We start from the raw sequence: 21,655 nt of genomic DNA, 5'->3' as shown, positions 1-21,655 counted from the left end.
ACTCTTTATATATACAAAGATGTTATCTGTTCTTTCGGACATGTCCGAAAGAACAGATACCATCTTAATGTATACATAGTTAAGGCTCACCGGCCACTTGACTATCTTCTTCTTCTGTGCGAATGCACAAACAGTGCCCGAACTCTTACAGGAATCGGCAACGTGCCGCGAGTAATGAGTATAATGGATGGGGGCACTACAGATGTAGTGCGGGACAATACGTTGAGCATGTGAGTTTCGCGGGAGGCGTGCCAGAGATAAACCCCTGCAGTCGCACTATCCTCTGTGTCCTCGGTGGCTCAGATGGATAGAGTGTCTGCCCTGTAAGCAAGAGATTCCGGGTTTGAGTCCCGGTCAGGGCACACATTTTCATCTGTCCCCGTTGACGTATGTCAATGCCTGTAAGCAGCTAAATTACTCTTTGACTGCAACTCACTTCCTCATTCAATGAAAATCAACCAATGGAAAATCCAGGATGAAGTGTAACAATATTCTGAGAATGAAAGTTGCTACTCACCATACAGCGGAGATGCTGAGTCACAAAAAGACTGTCACGAATAAAGCTTTTGGCCATAAAGGCCTTTGTCACCCGCCCGGTTAGGCGTGCGGTCTACTGCACTGCTTTCCGGGCAGGAAGGCGTGCCAGGCCCCGGCATGAATCCGCCCGGCGGATTAGTGTTGAGGTCCAGTGTGCCGGCTAGTCTGTGGATGGTTTTTAAGGTGGTTTTCCATCTGCCTCGGCGAATGTGGGCTGGTTCCCCTTATTCCGCCTCAGTTACACTATGTCGGCGATTGCTGCGCAAACACTTTCTCCACATACACCGTAATTACTCTACCACGCAAACATTGGGGTTACACTCGTCTGCTGCGAGACGTTCCCAGGGGGGCATCCACTGTGGGCCGAACTGCACAATAACCCTAGGTTTGGTGTGGGATGGCGGTAGGGTGAGTGGACTGCTGTGGCCTGTTGTGGGGTTGTGAACCACTGAGGGCTACGGCAGGGACGAAGCCTCTCTGTCTTTTCTAGGCTCGCAGTTCAATACGGCAATACAAGGCCTTCAGGCAACTGAAACCCCACTTAATGGCCGAAAGCTTTATTTGTGACAGCCTTTTTGTGGTGCCTATCTGCAACTCAGCATCTCCACTATATGGTGAGTAGCAACTTTCCTTTTCATAATCTCGTTACATTCAAAGAAAACTGCTTCCCCGCATTCCAAAGTTTCTAGTAAGGGAACAGGAAGTAGTCAGTTGAGTTAAAATCTGGTGAATATCTACATCTACATCCATACTCCGCAAGCCACCTGACGGTGTGTGGCGGAGGGTACCTTGAGTACCTCTATCGGTTCTCCCTTCTATTCCAGTCTCTTATTGTTCGTGGAAAGAAGAATTGTCGGTATGCCTCTGTGTGGGCTCTAATCTCTCTGATTTTATCCTCATGGTCTCTTCGCGAGATATACATAGGAGGGAGCAATATACTGCTTGACTCTTCGGTGAAGGTATGTTCTCGAAACTTTGACAAAAGCCCGTACCGAGCTACTGAGCGTCTCTCCTGCAGTGTCTTCCACTGGAGTTTATCTATCATCTCCGTAACACTTTCGCAATTACTAAATGATCCTGTAACGAAGCGCACTGCTCTCCGTTGGATCTTCTCTATATCTTCGATCAACCCTATCTGGTACGGATCCCACACTGCTGAGCAGTATTCAAGCAGTGGGCGAACAAGCGTACTGTAACCTACTTCCTTTGTTTTCGGATTGCATTTCCTTAGGTGGATGAGGAACCAATGCAAAACCCAACTGATGCACTTATGCCATTATCGTCACTGATGTGTGTGATGATGCATTATCTTGGTGAAACAACACTTTTTCATGCCAACCTCAGTCTTTTTCCAGCCAACACTAGTTTCAGATAATACAGCATGACAGCATCTGGTTATGTTTCTGCCTTTTTAATAATAATCTACGAGGATTATTCCCAGGGAATCCATCCTGGATTTTCCACTGTTTGTACTTTGAATAACAAGTTTATAATGACAATATTCCCCTCAATGTAAATGTGTGTCAAGATAGGTTCAATGAAGTCACTCCTTTACACAAAGCAGACTTACCAAAGCAACACAAAACCAATGATTTTACACACACACACACACACACACACACACACACACACACACACACACACACACACACACACACACACTTATGCACATAGTATTATTTCATGCATTATTTATTCTATGATAAACTCACGCAATTTTTTATGCAGCAATGAGCTGTATTTGCTTTCCGATTTCTTTCCCTTATAGCCTTTTTTCACATTTGTTGTCAGCGAAGTTTCTGAAGAAACACTTGCAGCACTACTGATGCTGCTCACACTACCAGGTTCTGAAATATGAGAAATGTACACTAGTGTTGAGACCTTTTTTTAACACAATGTACTAAAAATAACGGGGGGGGGGGAGGGAGAGAGAGGGGGAGGGAGAGAGAAGGGGGAGGGAGAGAGAGAGGGGGGGGAGGGAGAGAGAGGGGGGAGGGGGAGAGAGAGGGGGGAGGGAGAGAGAGAGGGGGAGGGAGAGAGAGAGGGGGGAGGGAGAGGGAGAGAGGGGGGAGGGAGAGGGAGAGAGAGAGGAGGGAGGGAGGGAGAGAGAGAGGAGGGAGGGAGGGAGAGAGAGAGGAGGGAGGGAGGGAGAGAGAGAGGAGGGAGGGAGAGAGAGAGAGAGGAGGGAGGGAGAGAGAGAGAGAGGAGGGAGGGAGAGAGAGAGGAGGGAGGGAGAGAGAGAGGAGGGAGGGAGAGAGAGAGAGAGAGGAGGGAGGGAGAGAGAGAGGAGGGAGGGAGGGAGGGAGGGAGAGAGGAGGGAGGGAGGGAGAGAGGAGGGAGGGAGGGAGAGAGGAGGGAGGGAGGGAGAGAGGAGGGAGGGAGAGAGGAGGGAGGGAGGGAGAGAGGAGGGAGGGAGAGAGGAGGGAGGGAGAGAGGAGGGAGGGGGAGAGGGGGGGCAAGGGCACGGGCAGTGAGAATAGGTTCAAGTATAGGAAAGACTAGTGCCAGTTGCTGAATGTTGTTAAGAATTAAAGACATAAATGTCATCTACCTCTATTTCTAAAAACATTTGTTCTCTGCAATAACTTAACTAAACGTATTCTCTGCATAGCTTGGAGGGAATTTAAGGAAACAGAATGTTGCAAGTTCAGTCTGTTGCACAAGCTAAATCATGAATGCCTACACAATTTCACTGTGTTAACAACTGAATAATTTTGTACACAAATTTTAAAATAAGTAAAAAACTGGAACAAAATAAATTCTCCTTCCTAATCTCACAAGTGTGGGCAATAATACATATACAGTTATTGAGTAACTTAGATTTATCAACAAAATGACAGGAGCAACACTGATTCATATGCCAAGAAACCAGAAATAGATACGATCCAAATAAGTGTACAAAGTAGTAGTTTATTCCAACTTTTTTAATTCACTGAAGGCAGTTTCTTGGATTAATTAGGAATGAGCCAATTATTTTCAGATTATTAAATAGCCACTCAACAAGTGATTAGATAAACAGTGTGGGAGGCAGACAAGTGAGAATAGTTTGATACTGTCCAACATTAAATGAGATCTTACCAGCCTGAACTCAAGGTGGTGCTGCTATCAATATGACATGTGTAAGTATAAATTTCTTTCACATCCATAATATCACAACAAAAATTAAAACAGACACTTTAAATTTCTATTTATCTGTTTTGTTAAGTGGAGCACTCAAATGGCTTGCTCTGCAAATTCTGTGGCTTTATGTATACTCCAAAAAAATTGATTACTTGAAACTCTGAAGTATCCTCCCTCCCCAACTACAAGTACAGGTAAACTAAAAACGAGATATAAATACCTGAAAATCATGACTTTTAGCTAGAAGGCTGGAAAAATAGCAGATATACCTCTGAGAAGAACTGGAACAAAACCTTTAATTTACACACTATACAACAGCAACAATATTCCACCAGAACACACTAAATTGAGGATGGCAAGAAATCATTGCTATTATTCATGGGAGGAAGAATCAGGCAAGGATTGGGAGATGTCCTCAAAAGCTCGTACCTCGTATATGCTCAGTGTAATTTTGAAAGCTTTCTCAATAAAAGCTAGATAAGACAGGTTCACCTGCCCACTGCAATGTCAAGTTATCAATGGTATGCGGTAAACAATTTAAGAAATTAATTACTAATAATATGAGTAACCAACAGCACATACACAGCTTTGGGAAGGATCTCTATCACAAATTCAGCATTACTAAAGATGACATTACTTATAACTGAATGTAATGTAGAGTGCATAAATGAGAGAAATTCTCTAAATGACTTGATTGTATTAACAGTCACAAGTGAATTTTCTATGCATCAATTAAAATAATTCTGGTGAGCATTTCTGAGATTCCCATGTTAGGAGAATTGCTGTCATCCACTCAAGTCTTCCTCAGACTCGTGCTCACTGTATTGGCATTTCAGGTGGGGAATTTGTAGGGATAGCACGCAAAGTGACCAGGCCAACAGCTTTACTGCTTTGTACTGTAAGATACCGACTGGCAACAAATGATTCCAGGATATAGCTGATGGTAAACAAATGGTTTCCATAATAAGCAAAATGGACAAGAAACACAGGCTGCTGCTGCTGCTGCTTCTCCCTTAAGCATCACACCTTCATGACTACCTCCACTGAAAAGCAACTTCCTACTCCACTTATCAGTGCTGCATTTTATCAAGTGTAAGATCAGTAATACGTATGCCAAATTTGCCGATAACTCAATACCCATCTTTTTTAAGTTTGGAGAAAGACCACTGAGTGACCACTGACCACTGGGAACAGGGCCGGATCTAGGGAGTGGGGAGGGGGAATGGGGCACTTGCCCCAGGCAGCAAATTTTAGGCACAGTTTCATTTTTTGGTTAAGTATAAAATATTTGTTTCTGCTAAATTTTAATAAAAATAATTATTACAGAACTAAAAAAAAAGTGCAATCAAAAAGTAATACAGTCCATAACACTGAAGTTTCTCCAAGTTGACAGGGAAATTGCCTCAGACATGACACGAGTGCTGCCTATTTCCTGCCACATCACATGACATTCCATTGTTTGCTAATTGCTACTGGTGTTTTATTGATCTCCATTATTTTGACAATTTTTATGTATTTAAATTTGTTTAATAACTTCCATAATCACAGATACTTGAAATCGAAGTAGTGGAGTGACATGTAGAAAAAGATGGAAGAAAGTAAGCGAGGCATTTTCCCAAACACAACAATCGGATTCATCTTTCACGAAGTCCGCTGCCAGTAATGAGAACCAGCTACCATGTAAGATTATATTCCATAATCGCAGCTCGTAATGGACACCTCAAAGCTGACGACTAGTATTGAACACTCCTTATCAGCCGACCACTGTAGTATAAATACCAACTCAAACTTGTACAGACTTTGTAACAGATGTTTTGTCACCAGTAAAAGCCTCTGCTATCCATGCAGCACTTTTACTACTATCCTGTGCAATGACTTTAATCTTTTAAGATTTCTGTGCTTAATCCTTTCAAGACATTATCTTACCTGGAGGGAAGGAGGGAAGGAAGGAATGAATGAACAACCCACAAGCACGAGAGGCGCCGATCATAATATCTTACTTGATAGCCAAACTCTTGAGACATTCTAACCACCTCAAGAGATGTGAGTACTACTACTACTATACACCCTTAAGCATGTTTGCAAATTGTAACTTACAGCTAACATTAGAAATGTTTCATTTCCAAAGTACAGCACACTGACTGTTTAAAATGATATTTTCCATTCATGTGCTGTGACATTTGAAACATTAACTTCGACTCTAGATTTACACTGAGTAGCAGGCTTTGTGACTCAGTCTATTACTTTATTATGCAAGAAGTCAAACCATCTTATCATTCCCATTTTGCTCTGCAACCATGGAATAACTTTATCTTCTTGACAGTCATGGTGCATGACATAAAACTGCCTTGCAATAATACAATGAAGCTCCAAAGAAACTGGTATACGCATGCGTATTCAAATACAGAGATATTTCAACTGGCAGAATATGGTACTGCGATCAGCAGTGCCTATATAAGACTACAAGTCTCTGGCACAGTCGTTAGATTGGATACTGCTGCTACAACGGCAGGTTATCAAGATTTAAGTGTCTCAGAACATGGTGTTATAGTCGGCGCATGAGCAATGGGACACAGCATCTCCAAGATAGCGATGAAGAGGGGATTTTCCTGTACAACCATTTCATGAGCATACCACAAATATGTGAATGCAGTCTTTCTCGGCATATTCCGCTGATAAATTCTTCTCGGGTCATCAGCCGAGTGGTGGCGTCGTCTTGTCGCAACGTTTCAACGAGTTTCGTCCCCATCATCTTCTGGCGAAGTGTCAGAAGATGATGGGTACAAAACTCATTGAAACGTTGCGACACGACGACGCCACCACTTGGCTGATGACCCGAGAAGAATTCATCATACCACGAATATCAGGAATCCGGTAAAACATCACACCTCCAACATCACCAGGAGAAGATCCTGCAAGAACAGAACCAACAACGAATGAAGAAAATCATTCAACATGACGGAAGTGCAACCCTTCCGCAAATTGCTGTAGATTTCAATACTGTGCCATCAAAAAGCGCCAGTGTGCGAACCATTCAATGAAACATCATCGATGTGGGCTATTGGAGCTGAAGGCCCACTCACGTACCCTTGATGAGTCGTTTCAAATTGTACTGAGCAGATGGACATGCACAGGTATAGAAACAACCTCGTGAATCCAAGGACCCTGCATCAGGGGACAGTTCAAGTTGGTGGAGGCTCTGTAATGGTATCGGGTGTATGCAGTTGGAGTGATATGGGACTCCTGATACATCTAGATATCACTATGACAGGTGACATCCCGTTTTTATCACCTGCATCGATTCATGTTAATTTTGCATTCCGACAGACTTGGGCAATTCCTGTAGGACAATGCAACACCCCACACATCTAGAATTGCTACAGAGTGACTCCAGAAACATTCTTCTGAGTTGAAACACTTCCGCTGGCCACCAAACTCTCCACACACAAACATCACTGAGCATATCTGGGATGCCTTGCAATGCGCCGTTCAGAAGAGATTTCCACCCCTTCATACTCTTACAGATTTATGGACAGCCCTGCAGGATTCATGGTGTCAGTTCCCTCCAACACTACTTCAGACATTAGTCTAACATCATTTTGTGGTACTTCTGCACGCTCACCGGGGCCCTACATGATATTAGGCAGACACCGAATGAGATTAAATACTATCAGAATCATGAGCAGGCTAAAAATTCATGTAACATTTCTGACGACAAAGAGTGGAAAACATAAGGAAAAAAATGATTCAGAACAGTCAAAAATAAGCAAGTACAAGTAACAAATATTGATACCTTTTTTTGGGGAGTGGAACAGTGCAACGTTCATGCTTATTGAAGTCAAAGAAAGTGATCTTAAAAATTTCAGCATTGGCTTGAGGATTCCCTACTGGAAAATTTTATGTTATCAATGATACATTATAACAGTCAACAGTTTGCAACAAAAGTTTCTCTAGGAAACATGGCATTACTGACTGGCTAAAATGGAAGAATATTTGGATTCTAGACAACATGGGTAAATTGGTGGGATTTGTGAATATGGAAATTGAGTTCTAAGGCTGCCACTACATCTACATCTATACTCTGCAAACCACTGAAGTGCATGGCAGAGGGTATGTCACATTGTACCATTTATTATGGTTTCTTCCTGTTCCATTCAGTATGGAGTGCAGGAAGAATGATTGATTGAATGCCTCTGTGGATGCTGTAATTATTCTAGTCTCGTCCTCATGATCCCTATATGAGTGATATGTAGGATATTGTGGTATATTCCTATGAGTCATCATTTCAAGCTGGTTCTTGAAACTTCATTAGCAGACCTTTCATGGAATAGTTTACGTCTCTCTTCAAGTCAGGCAGTTCAGTTTCTTCAACATCTCTGTGACACTATCCATGGGTCAAATGAACCTCTGACCATTCTTACTGCCCTTCTCTGTATAGGTTCATGATGATTGGTTTGTGGGGCACTCAACTGCACGATTATCAGCGCCCGTACAAATTCCCAACCTTTCCTCAGTCCAATCTTGCCACTTTCATGAATGATAATGAAATGATGAGGACAACAAAAACACCAAATCATCTCGAGGCAAGTGAAAATCCCTGACCTCACCGGAAATCGAGAACGCGACTGCGATACCATGAGCTACGGACAGGCATAGGTTCAATATTCTCTGTTAGTCCTATTTGGTATGGGTCCCACAAATCTTCAGCAATATTCCAGATTGAGTCACAAGTGATTTTCAAAAAATGGCTCTGAGCACTATGGGACTCAACTGCTGTGGTCATCAGTCCCCTAGAACTTAGAACTACTTAAACCTAACTAACCTAAGGACATCACACACATCCACGCCCGAGGCAGGATTCGAACCTGCGACCGTAGCAGTCGCACGGTTCCGGACTGCGCGCCTAGAACCGCGAGACCACCGCGGCCGGCAAGTGATTTTCAATCAATTTTCTTTGTAGACAGTGTGTACTTCTAGCAATAAGCACAAGTGTACCATCTGCTTTACCCACGACTGAGTCTATGTGATCATTCCATATCATACCCCTAAAAAGTGTTACACCCAGGTATTTACACGAGTTGGTCAATTCCAACAGTGAGTCACAGATATTAAAGCCATAACTCACTAGATTTTTTTTGTTTTTGTTTTTGCACAGTTTTATATTCTGGATATCTAAATGATTTGCCAATCTTCACACCACTTTGACATCTTATCAAGATCTGACTGAATATTCATGCAGCTTGTTTCAGACAGTAATTCGTTGTAGATAACTGCATCATACACAAAAAGTCTGAGGTTACTATTAATATTGTCTGCAAGATCATTAATATACAACATGAACAGAAACAGTTACAACACACTTCCTAAGCGCACACTCAAAGTAACTTCTACTGACTCCTCATCTAGGATAACATACTGCAGGCTTCCTACCATAAAGTCCTCAATCCAGTCACAAATATAACTTGACACCCCATTTAGCATTTGAGGGCAGCGTGGAGGGTAAAAATCGTAGAGGGAGACCAAGAGATGAATACACTAAGCAGATTCAGAAGGATGTAGGTTGCAGTAATACTGGGAGATGAAGAAGCTTGCACAGGATAGAGTAGCATGGAGAGCTGCATCAAACCAGTCTCAGGACTGAAGACCACAACAACAACAACAACAACAACAACAACCACCCCATATGAACATACTTTTGACAATACGCATAAAAGTGGCACTGAGTGAAATGCTTTTGCGAAATCAAGAAATACTGCAACCACCTGACTGCCTTGATTCAAACCTTTCAGTATGTTATGCGAGAAAAATATGAGCTGAGTTTCAAATGATTGATGTTTTCAGAATTCACACTGGTCGGCATGGAGGAGGTCATTCTGTTCAAGATACCTCATTATGTTTCAACTCAGAGTATGTTGTAAGGCTCTACAACAAATTGTTGTCAAGGAGATTGCTTCGTAGTTTTGTATATCAGTTCTACCTTTCTTGTAGAACTGTGCTTTCTTTCAAGAACTGGGCATGGTTTTTTGTTTAAGGAATGTATGAGAGATTACAGTTAGCCCCTCTTCTAAGTCAGCCACAAATCCAGTACAGAACCTGAAGGGTTTCCATTGGACCCTGAGGCTTTGTTCAACTTTAACAATTTCAGCTGTTTCTCAACACCACTGACACTAACACTTATTTCACTTATCTTTGTAGTGGTACGAGGATTAAATTGGGACAATTTTCCCAGGTTTTCCCTTGTGAAGGAACATTTGAAAACAAAGTTAGGGATTTCAGCTTTTGCTCTGCTACCCTCAATTCCAGTTCCTGTCTCATTCACTATGGACTGGACACTAAACCTGGTGCCACTAACAGCCTTTACATATGACCAGGATTTCTTTGGCTGTTGTGAAAGATCATTTGACAATATTCTGCTACAGTAGTCACTGAAGGCTTCAAGCATTGCTCTCTTGAGGAGAGCGAAACTAGTTTCATTACCATCTCTCTATGTGTGGTCCTACACCAGTATGCAGTAGCTTTTATTTCTTTAGATTCGTTTACAGTGACTGTATACCACGGAGGCTCGACTGGGTACGTATCTATCCAATGTACAGTAAATCATTCTTTTAAACTTGAGATATAGTTCCTCTACATGCTCTTGCCCTGTGCTGAAAGTCTGACATCCCTCACTGTAGCCACAACCGCATCATGGTCACTATTACCAGTTTTGATGCAGACGCCCTCAAAGAGCTCAGGACTATTTGTCGCCATTAGATCCAAAGTATTTCCATCATGAGTGGGTTCCGAACTGTCTGTTCTAGGTAGCTTTTAGAGAAGGATTTAGTAATGTTTCACAGGATGTCTTATCACACCCACATCAACAGTGAAAGTGTTTCTTGAACTGGTGATGCAACAGCAGCAGTAGTACTGAACTGTGGCACTTTAACAGAGATATTGGGCACATCATATCGCAAATGACAAAAAAAAAAATTCATATATAGAGGCATTATATAAGAAGAGGTCTGGTTTGGGAAGGCTAGGACATGTAATTGGACATGACTTTATAGTAGGAACCATTCTGGATATTGCGTTCAGTAATTTAAATAGAACATGGAAAACCTGAATCAGGATAACTCAGTGTGGATTAGAGCCCCCATACTTGTTACCAACAGTACAGTCTTATTCAGTTCATTCATATTATAAGGAGGGGAGGATGTTTTGTACTATACCAGAAAGCAGTGAAAGTGGCAACTGACGGAATAGGTCAGATCCTCCCGTCCCTCATCTTCCCTCCACTTTTAAGTGCCAATGAGATGCTTTTGGCCCAGTTTGGCTTGACCCATGAGTAAGCTCTCACTGCTGCCACAGTGACATTTCCACCACGGGTGCTGAACAGGTAGCATGTTTAAGAAGCAACAGCTAATAAATGAATACCTATCGTCAACGCAGTTTATGTGACAATGCTGCACTTCATTTATGCTTCTGCTGGTATGGCTTTGCAAATTTGTTGCTACCCACTATCCAGCATTTACTCGTGTGTGCTGCATGGAAGTGTGTGTCTGCAAAGAGATCAGTGATTTTCATAAGATAGTACCACTATTTTTGTTTGAGAGATACGGAAACAGTTTCAAGACACACAGAGCCAAATAAAGAGTGATGTACACAAGGTATGCAAATTTCTTCTGACCTTAAATACAATGCCAGCAGAAACAAAATCTTACTGGCACCACAGGCTGCAACAACAAGGACATGGGGTGTTTTACTATGAACTTTGTGAAGTACAGGCAATGGAAACCTGTGGTGAAGAAATGAAGTTTCAATCTTCACGATAAGTGGAAGAACAACTCACCAATCTGCAAGACTTTGCGAAGTTTATTCCAATTTTTGTGCTGTGGAGAGTATCCTACAATGCAAAAGGTAGCATGTTTTACACAACAAGATTGCTTTCACAAGGTGCTTCCATTTGAGTGGAAGAATTCCAAAATCAATCAGATTTAGGTACACAAAATACACAATGGACAATGCATTCTGATAGAGAGATTCAATATTGTAGCAAAGAAGAAAATCTATCTTGAGACCTAGTTCAATCAAAATTGCACCACAAAGTATCAAAAGGCAATAGCAGGTTTTATGTACGGAATGGCAAACAAAACAGACATTGTCATGCAGGATCATTTGACTATGGCTTTATCAAAAGAGCAAAACTAATATTTGCACCCTGCAAATCCAGCAAGAATATTTCATTAAGACACGAATACCAATTTACGTAAACAATGTTTTTTATTTATTTTGTCACATTATTATGTGGTTTAGGAGAAGACAGGTCATCACAATTAATGCCATTCATCACTAATGAAAAATGGAGGCAATTCCTTACTGAAGTGTAAACGAGGAAGAAATTGCATAGTGGCCAGAAGAGAAACATATTTCAATTTCAGACCATTACACAAAAGTGAAGATATTACAGGAAGTCCGGCACCTCAAGCACCTTTATAATCAATATGAACTTGACAGCTTAGCAACAGAAATTACCCACGAAGTTTAAATGCTGCCCCCTTACCACTGCCAATACAAGCCGATAGGAAATGTGTGAAACCCAGCAAAAGTAAGTCGCATTCACAAACTGCTCATTCAGAATGAAAGATGTCAGGAAATTACTTGAAGCAATTGATGTTACAGCAGAAGACTGGATTAAGTGTACATGCGACGCTGAAAACCTGCACAAAAATGAATTTCTGAAGCAAGGAATCCGAGAAAAATGCGTTGAAAGCATCGACATTGCTTCAAATTACTCCTCGGAGAGTGAGTCTTCAGAACTGAACAATTAACATACTGACTGCTAAGAGGCCTCTGGCAGTGCAGCAGAGCTGCTTATTGTGGCCGCGCCAGCCACACGGCAGGCAACTTGGGTAACAGCAATAAATGTTATATCATTTGTTCTACACCCTCCCGAAAGCTGTAAACACTATTCTCTCTAGAATGACATTTTCACTCTGCAGCAGAGTGTGCGCTGATATGAAATTTCCTGACAGATTAAAACTGTGTGCCCAACCGAGAGTCGAACTCGGGACCTTTACCTTTCGCGGGCAAGTGCTCTACCATCTGAGCTACCGAAGCACGACTCACACCCAGTCCTCACAGCTTTACTTCTGCCAGTACAGCACTTGCCCGCAAAAGGCAAAGGTCCTGAGTTCGAGTCTCGGTCGGGCACACAGTTTTAATCTGCCAGGAAGTTTCACTATTCTCTCTTTCACCCCTATTATCCTCCTCCTCCTCCGCCGCCCCCCCCCCCCCCAAAAAAAAGTATCAATACAAGGCAGAACAGCTACCAGGCTTATACCGTCTATACTGGTGTGCTTGTCAGAGTTAGCTTTGGAGAGTAGAGTTGGGTCGATTTGGGGGGGAGGAGACCAAACTGAGAGGTCATCAGTCTCATCAGATAGGGAAGGACGGGGAAGGAAGACGGCCGCACCCTTCGAAAGGAAACGTCCCAGCATTTGCCTGAGGCGATTTAGGGAAAACATGGAAAACCTAAATCAGGATGGCCGGAGGCAGGATTGAACCGTCATCCTCCTGAATGAGAGTCCAGTGTGCTAACCACTGCACCATCTCACTTGGTCGGAGGGTAGAGTGTTTTCTGCTTTTTACCACAGTTAAAACTAATGTGTAAAGTGTAGGAACACAAACATTCACTTAATCTAAAACAAAACAGCTTTAAAATTTAATCTATTAGCAATAATAACATATTTGGCTTTAATATACCTTCTAAAACATAAGACAATACATTAATATAGAGAGGCTGATGCTTCACTACAGTATTTTCATGACATATGGCTTCATAGCAATAATAAATTGTTTAAATGAAGTCAGTCTGCTTCTGACCCTAAATTCAATACTACAGTGTGCTACCTGCAGATTTCAGATATTATCATTCTCCAGTGAACACAATGTAACATACTGAGCACACATGTGGCAGACAGCATTGCCTGATGACAGTTTGTTGGGATTGGCTGGACACAGACACAAACTGGGCAAAGACTTCTGATCTGTCGCGGCTGAGGTGTACGGCGAGATCACAAGTGAGAAAACTGTGCAGAAAGGTGGAGTAGGGTGCCTTCTACACCTGCCCCTCCAGCCACCACTTTCACTGTTCCCCAGCATACTTCGTTTTTCACCTTCAAATATGTTATTACCATTTACATATCAGTTTCTATCACTTACACTGCAGCAGTCACCAAAACATGGAAATCGTTGTCGGTATCAGTTTCACTTTTTTATTTTTAACAGCAACTGCATAACTGCCACCTGCAAGAACATCTAGCATACTGCATGTCAGCCAGAAATAACATTGCCTTGTCAAGGAACATTTTATTTTAAACATTGTTTTGGGTTATGAAGTAAGGATATAAAATTTGGAGTGTTGAATCAGGATATACAACTAGATGAGGGAACACTGGTGCCGGTAAGTGTTCTTCAAATTCCTCCAGAGGGATAATCCAATGTAACTGTTCTAGTGATAGGTTTATGATAGTGTGGTCAAATAATATCAGGCTTTTAAAGGTATTTTGGAATGATTTGCATATTTTGGCAGTTAGCTGTCAGTCACAACAGCAAGAGATTATCAGCTACAGGTAACATCTTAACGATTCATAAAGTATGTGATACTTCCGTACATAATTACATTGTCCCTCCCCCCCCCCCCCCCCCAACATTGATGAACATTATCTACAAGGTCATTTACACATACTGATTGAACAGTCCTACTGCACTTCCTCAAGGTACACGTCTTACTACCTTCATAGCAGCAAAAATATACCTAGGTGTGGATATCTTAACACAATATAACAGGAAAACAAGTTATTGCAGGAGAGGCATAAGCTAGCTTTGTTCACTGGAGGTTTTTTTCCGAGGGGGGGGGGGGGGGGGGTGTGTCTCACTACAGAATGTGACCCACACTTCAGTGTTGCTCACACAGCTACAATGCTTTAGAAGTCATATGTGAGAAAATGGAATTTGCACAAGCGCATTTCACAGATGTTTAAGGGAAGGCAGGAAGATTAATGTCTTAGTATTGTCAATGATTCCACTACAGATGGAACACAAGACTGTAGTGGCTACATGGAGATTAGACTTCTCTGAAATGACATTCTAATGTTATCACAATGGCAAGAAGATAAACAACAAACACCAATGGAGGAAGATTACAAGAAAAGAATTACTTTTACAGCTAGACCTGAGAATAAGATTTTACACATGGTTCTAAAACTACATAATCCATCCTCCTGTCACACCTAATAAAGCACACAAACAAACAATATGGAACTGGAAATAGTGCACTTCTTTCAACATTATGGTCTACAGAGTATGAATGCAATTTGGTAATAAACTGAGTATGTAGTAAATGACAAAGTAGCTGTACACAGAAAAAGCATGGAGAAAAAAAATTGTAAAAAGTGACTTAAGAATCAAAGAAATGTTAAGATAAGTTCTTGGCACAATGTAGAGTTTTTAAAGCTGGCAGTGATTACAGCAAGGTTTTCTTTCTTCTTTACTTAGGTATTCTGTAATATGTAATACCCTAAGTAATATTGTTCACATTATTTTTGTAAACATTTTTTCTTCTTGGTAGTTTTATTTGCTCTAAAAAAATCCACCACTCCTGACATTTCCTTCCTGTTATCTATATCTATACTTATTTTCGGTACCTGATTCAACTAACTATGATTTTTCATGGCTTTCCCTAACCGCTGAAGCAAAGGCAGGTGATTTCTTTGAAGAGAATATTTCCACAAACAAGCAAGTTTTTCTTTCAAAAATATACAGATGTGAATGAGCAATTTTTACCCACTCACTTTTACACACAACAAATTCTTCTACAAACTAGCAGGAGTTGCCATGAAGAAACTTTTTTAGTTTGTTGATGAAATTTACTTTGCTGTCTGTCAAACATTTTATGTTCTAAACCACTTTATGTGCTAAAGACAACCTTAATGTGAAGAGATGAATGTAAATTTTCCTTCTGTTATGGTAATTATGTACATCATTGTTCTTGTGAACTGTAGAGGGTTATTTACAAACAACTTCATGAAGGAATAGCTGTACTGCAAAAAGTAGTCAGAATGACCAACTCCTGAAGCAAATGTCTACAAGATGAATGTGGGTTAGCACCATATATTATTTCTATAGCACATTTTTGAGCAACAAAGACGTTCGTTCTTAAAGGTGAGTTATCCCAGACCATTATTCCCTATGACATTCACGAATCAAAATATGCGAAATATGCTAACTTACTGATTTCTCTCTCCCCAAGGTTTGCGATGATTCTAAGTTCAAATGTGGTTGAACTACGTTGTTTTAGGGATGTTCTTTTCCCAGTTTGATTTCTCACCATTTTGGAAACAGGATTACAGAAGTGTCCGATTCCACCCACCTGCTTTCATCCATGACACCATTAACATGGCGGAAATGGCTATTCTTAGGGTCTCCAATATGGCGCCTATGGCGTCCCTACATACACACATCAATGAACACAAAATTATGTATAAATAAGACAATAACATGTCCCTTCTTAAATAAAATCAAATTAATGAGACAACCACGTGAAATGGGTGGTTTTAGGGTGGGATAAGCTAAATATAAAAGTAAAAAAAAAACCACCATATCCCAAAATAAAAAATGAGGGGAAAAAAATTACAAAATCTGCAGGAATCAGACACTTCCCTTGACCTACATACGTCAACCACAGCTGACAATAGCAAAACACCAACACCTACAGCAAAGACTATGAAAATTGGAATCTGACATTTCCCTTGACCTATATAGGTCAATCACAGCTGATGATACCAAAACACCAATACCCACAACAAAAACTATGAAAATTGGAATCAGTTATTTCCCTTGGCCTATATAGGTCAACCATAACTATTGATACCAAAAGCCAGAGGGGGGGGGGGAGGTGGGAGGGGGGGGCGGCGCCCACTGACACAGCATCGAACACAAGACGACACCTACAAACACAACCAACTCGATGAAATTTTAAACATTTTTATTGGCTGACGTCCAGCAACAATGTGTTCACTTACTTACTGGATGTATGAATAGCCACCCCAGTTGTATAAAATTATTGTCAATTTCATCATGATTTCGACAGCACTAAGCCGGTCTTCTTCAAAATAAAAATTATATAGGATCACAGGTAATCACACCATGGGTGAAAAACATCTGAGCAAAAATGCAATTGTCAAACAGAAATTGTCACAATAAAAAAAAATTAAACTGTAAAAATGTAACATGCTTGTCAACTGAAATAAAATGTTCCAACAAAATACAATGGCAGCTGCAAGGTCGCTTAGGGCCAAGAACTGCATCAAACCTCTGCTACCGAGACACTCAACTCAAACTCTTCCATAATTATGTCACATACCACAACACCCTTACTTCATGCGTCAAAGCAGATGGGTGGAATCTGACGCTTGCATTGACCCATGGAAACTTAAGTACTTCCCCACCCTGTTTATTAATTCCTCACCACATGTTACACTGATCATATGAGTAGTATCCCTGATACAAGGAGCTGAATATGTCGTGTCTTCGCAACGATATTTTTAAGAATGTTGCTTACCATTTCTTTTGTTTCCGTATGTATGTTCAGATCCATTACTAAACTAGAGTCACCTGCGAAAAGAACAGAGTCTGCTTGTGTGTTAGACAGAAGACTGTTTACATATGAAGGGCTTATTTCAATAGTGGTACAAGTCCATTTTTGTTCATTCTGAGATACAAAGTCCTAAAGTTAAACGAGCACTGAAAAATCTGTGCTCATTTAACTTTAGAACCTGTATTTCAGAATGAACAAAAATCAACTTGTACCACTATTGAAATAAGCCCTTCATATATAAGTAACAATGGTGAACCTACTGTGGAACCCCATACATGATTTCTCCCCATAGAAATATCAAGAGTATGCTGGATGAATAGAACTTTCTACAGTCTTTTTGATGTATATGACATCACCCATTCGTTGACTATAACAGCAGTCCAACAATACTTCAATTTATGTAGGAGATTACTGTGATTCGTACAGTCAAACACCTTGGATAGGTCGCAGAACATACCAAGCGCGACTATTTTATTATGTGATTTGCTTAAAACTGTGAGTGAACATGTAAATGGCATTCTCAGTAGGTAAACTCTTCTGAAACACAAACTGATGTGCTGAGGATATTATTGTTGCTAAGATGAGATACTAGCCTAGAATACATGACCACCTCTAAGATTTGGAAAATTGTCCAGCAGGGAAACAAGTTTGTAATTATTAACATAGCCTACCATCACCTTTCTTAAAGTGTAATTACACAATGCCATATTTCAGTCTGGCAAAATGCCTTGAGTTAGTGATGCATAACATATCCCAGATAAGACTATGTTTATTACATGGGAAAAAATTTTTAGTACTCTACTGGAAAAACCATCAAAACCAGATGAGAGGTTATTTTCAAGAGAATGTATAATGTTCTTAATTTCAGAAGGAGAAGTTAGTGATACATTCATAAGACAGTTTTGTGAGTCACTTTTCCCATGTACTGCTCTTGATTTTTCCCTTTAATTGTTTGCACTTGTGCTTTCTACTATATTTAAGAAAACGTTATTAAATCTATTCGCTGACAGCCCTGCCATTCAGTTCAATGGTGACGTTACCCTGTGTGTGGGTTCCCTATATTATACATAACCTTATGCCTGTTTTTGGAATAACTGATTATTGAATTATGTGCATGTTTCTTGTTGTTTTCCAAAAATCTTTTTTTTTAGTAATTCTAAATACTTTTAGTAGTGTGCAACTACTGCAGAATCTCTTAACTGTCCTTGCCAACATATTCATCCCCCTTTTCCTTTCACCTTCCCTCTAGTAAGCCTTTTTTTTTTTTTTTTTTTAACATGACTGTTTAATGTCCTTTCTGATAACATTTGGTTCAATATTTATTTCATCACCGTGTATCTCTCTTCAGCTATTCTTGGCCTGGAGTCAATTATTCTGACACCCACTGATGAGTGTCCATATTGTAAGGCATTATATTATTTATCCTCAAAGAAATTTTGAGATGGAATTATAGCCGTTCTCCATACAAAAACAGTTGTGATATTATTTTGCACTTTAAGTAATTTCCTTGCTCGAACTAAACAATGTTGGAAAATTATGTGAATTTACACCAACCTTTCCAATTATAAAATGGGTATATGCTCTTCAGTACACAAAGCACATAACATGAATTGGGGCTTGTGTACTACTAAATTAACACATAGGGAAGCCCAATTTTCTTTTTATCTCCTCCCTATGTAGTTTTAGGTAGTGTAGAATATAAAGTAACTACGTTTAACACAAGTGGTAGGCATTATTTCTGTGCAAAAACACTTGCCATTTAAATTTGTTCTCTATTACTTAAATTGTTCATTATAAAAACAAATTCATTTAGAAAATAATTTTACCACATTTTTTCAGTATTTATTAATGGACTACCGATACACTACATCTATTCCAGTCGTAAATATTACACAGAAATACAAATGCCGACGACAAACTTTACAGAAGACACAAGTTGCAATACATGCATGGTATTGAAAGTACTGCACATTAAACGAGCTGCATAACATCGCGAATGAGTTTACCAAAAAAATGTTACCCTCGCGTTCCTCGTCCGACTCGGGCGCTTCTCCTGCGACTATTATGCCTTGCAAGTTGCTAGCACTCGAAGTTCCAGCCTGTTGGTATGGAGCATCCTGAAAAACAATGTATCTACAACAGTTGCAATACATTTACCACATACAAACAATTCACGAACATAGCACTACCGAAACAGCGAATTCCTCGCCACCACTGTCAGATTCCGGAGCTTCACCGGACACAATGTATGGCTTTTTCTCCATACTCCATCAACTTGCAACACACTTATACAAGTTATACTTACTACGGGTGGCAAAAAATAACGTAGCTGATACAAATAACCGGTTACTGAGAAATAACGGTTACTGTGATAACCGCTCATCTGATGCTGCAGTTACTTCAATAACTGCCAACAGTGCCTCGCGTCATCTGTTGACCGAATATCGTACTACGCTTTCGCCTCAACTCATCGGAGATCTGGCGACGGAGTGACCATTTGGAAGGCGTTCTATATGTCATGAGGATAACTGATGCGTCATCTGTTGATAAGAACTGTGTACTATTTCGTGCGCCTTCGTTACTTTTAGCACAAACTATTAAATAAAGTTATTATCAGAGAGGTTGCTGATAGGAACTGCAGTACAGACATTAATTAACAAGTACGGTCGTTCCCTTCAGCCACCGCCTTATATGTCCATTTAGCTTGGAAGGGTAGTGCAGACAGAGTTACCACAAGGAATTCGAGCGACTGTGAAAATAACTATCAGAGATCGGTATTTTCCTCCGGTAGTTATCGTTATTAGCTCGTTGTTCTCGTTCTCTTGCAGTTGGTAACGGAATAACTCTGTGTTCCCGACTCGCTGGTGTTTCCAGAGAGTATACTTACTGAGCGAACAAATGTTTTCGTACTGCTTCGGAAATGCCCATGGCCATCGCGAACGACAAATAACATATTTTCTTAGACTTCCCCGGCGATTTGATGACATCTCGTGGAAATCGGATTTTCTGCCGGATTTGAGCGTCTTCCAAACACCTGATGAAGACGTCAAGTAATGACGTCGAAATACCGTGTTTGGAAGACGCTGATATCCGGCAGAAAACCCGATTTCCACGAGATGTCGACAAATAACATGTCAGAAAGTATAACATAAAACACTTGAATACAATAATTATTATCCTCATCATTTGTCAGGAGATTGTCAAAATATGTGAATGTATAACAGTAACTGCTAATATTTACAGAATTGATACACTGTCAGAATAAAACACAGATACGCACTTTTAATAAATGTATCATACACAGAATACCTGATATTGACTGTTGTGATCAAGTGCTGTCAAAACTGAAATATAGCATAATTTTTACTTAAGCTGCGCCTCTCCTGGACTCCCCATCTCCGGACAATCCAAGCCAAGGCACGCTCCCGACTCCGTCTCCTCAAGCTCTTTTTCCGGCCGTTCGTGGGGTCTGGACCCCTCCACCATCCTCCACACCTATAAATCCCTCATCCGCCCTATCCTTTGTTACGCCCATCCGGCCTGGATCTCCGCACCCCCTACCTTTTATAAATCCCTCCAAATTCTTGAACGCCATGCTCTCCGCCTCGCCTATCGCATCCGTCTCCCCTCCCCCACGCGGATCCTGTACGATCTCATCCACTTCCCCCACTTCCTCCTCTTCCTTGAAAGGATACGGATCCTGTACACCTCCCGCAAACTCGATCCTCCTCATCCGCTTGTCTCACCCGTCCTCTCCCACCCCCGCCTGCTGCCGCGCCTGTATTCCCACGTCCCACCCGGTCTCCATCCCTCCACCCTCCTTACCCTCTCCCAAGGTGGCTTCCGCCAGCTCCCCCTCCCTGATGAGTTCCTCCTCCCCTCCATCTACCCCTCCTATCTACTTTGATCCTCCCCCCCCACTTCCTGTGTCCTTTCCTTTAGGCACCCTCCCTCCCTTCTCTTCCCTTCCCTTCTCTTTCCCTTTCCCCCATCCCCTCCCTCCTCCTCTCTTCCCCCGGGTTTCCCCTCCCCCTTTGTGGATTTATGAGGTTGTGGTTTTGGTTTTATTTTTCGCAGTTTTAGATGTTGGTTTTTTTGGCATCAATAGTTGTGGTGGACCTATATAGGTCACCGGAAATGACCGATTTCCATTTTCGTAGTTGTAGGTGTTGGTGTTTTGGTATCGTCATCTGTGGTTGACCTATATAAGTCAAGGGAAATGTCCGATTCCAATTTTCGTAGTTTTAGTTGTAGGTATTGGTGTTTCGGTATCGTCACTTATGGCTGACCTATATAGTTCAAGGGAAGTGTCTGATTCCCTCTGGTTTTGTTGGTGTAATTTTTTTTTCTTTTTGTTCGTAA

The 21,655-nt window shown here is 41.1% G+C and overlaps 1 protein-coding gene across 10 annotated transcripts in view; it reads right to left on the bottom strand.

Annotated features, from left to right (window-relative positions):
* LOC126469666 (biogenesis of lysosome-related organelles complex 1 subunit 3) overlaps window positions 1-19,739 on the bottom strand; it is a 29,384-nt gene extending 9,645 nt beyond the window's left edge. For 7 of the 10 annotated variants that reach the window (XM_050096815.1, XM_050096809.1, XM_050096810.1 and 4 more), the window contains exons 1-3: window positions 19,599-19,739; window positions 19,314-19,410; window positions 2,250-2,384 (exon numbers count right to left, since the gene is read on the bottom strand). In XM_050096815.1, the coding sequence (XP_049952772.1) occupies window positions 2,250-2,384; window positions 19,314-19,410; window positions 19,599-19,676 (310 nt within the window). In that variant the 5' untranslated portion in view covers window positions 19,677-19,739. Of the gene's footprint in view, window positions 1-2,249; window positions 2,385-19,313; window positions 19,411-19,482 lie in introns of all 10 variants that reach the window. The other 3 variants (XM_050096806.1, XM_050096808.1, XM_050096812.1) reach the window with 3 other exon arrangements.
* Window positions 19,740-21,655: the final 1,916 nt, after the last annotated feature.

This window comes from Schistocerca serialis, chromosome 3 (assembly GCF_023864345.2).
Source record: "Schistocerca serialis cubense isolate TAMUIC-IGC-003099 chromosome 3, iqSchSeri2.2, whole genome shotgun sequence".
In the NCBI taxonomy this organism is placed as follows: domain Eukaryota; kingdom Metazoa; phylum Arthropoda; class Insecta; order Orthoptera; family Acrididae; genus Schistocerca; species Schistocerca serialis.
Note: the sequence above shows the minus strand (reverse complement) of the source record. Positions and strands in the feature narration are given on the sequence as shown.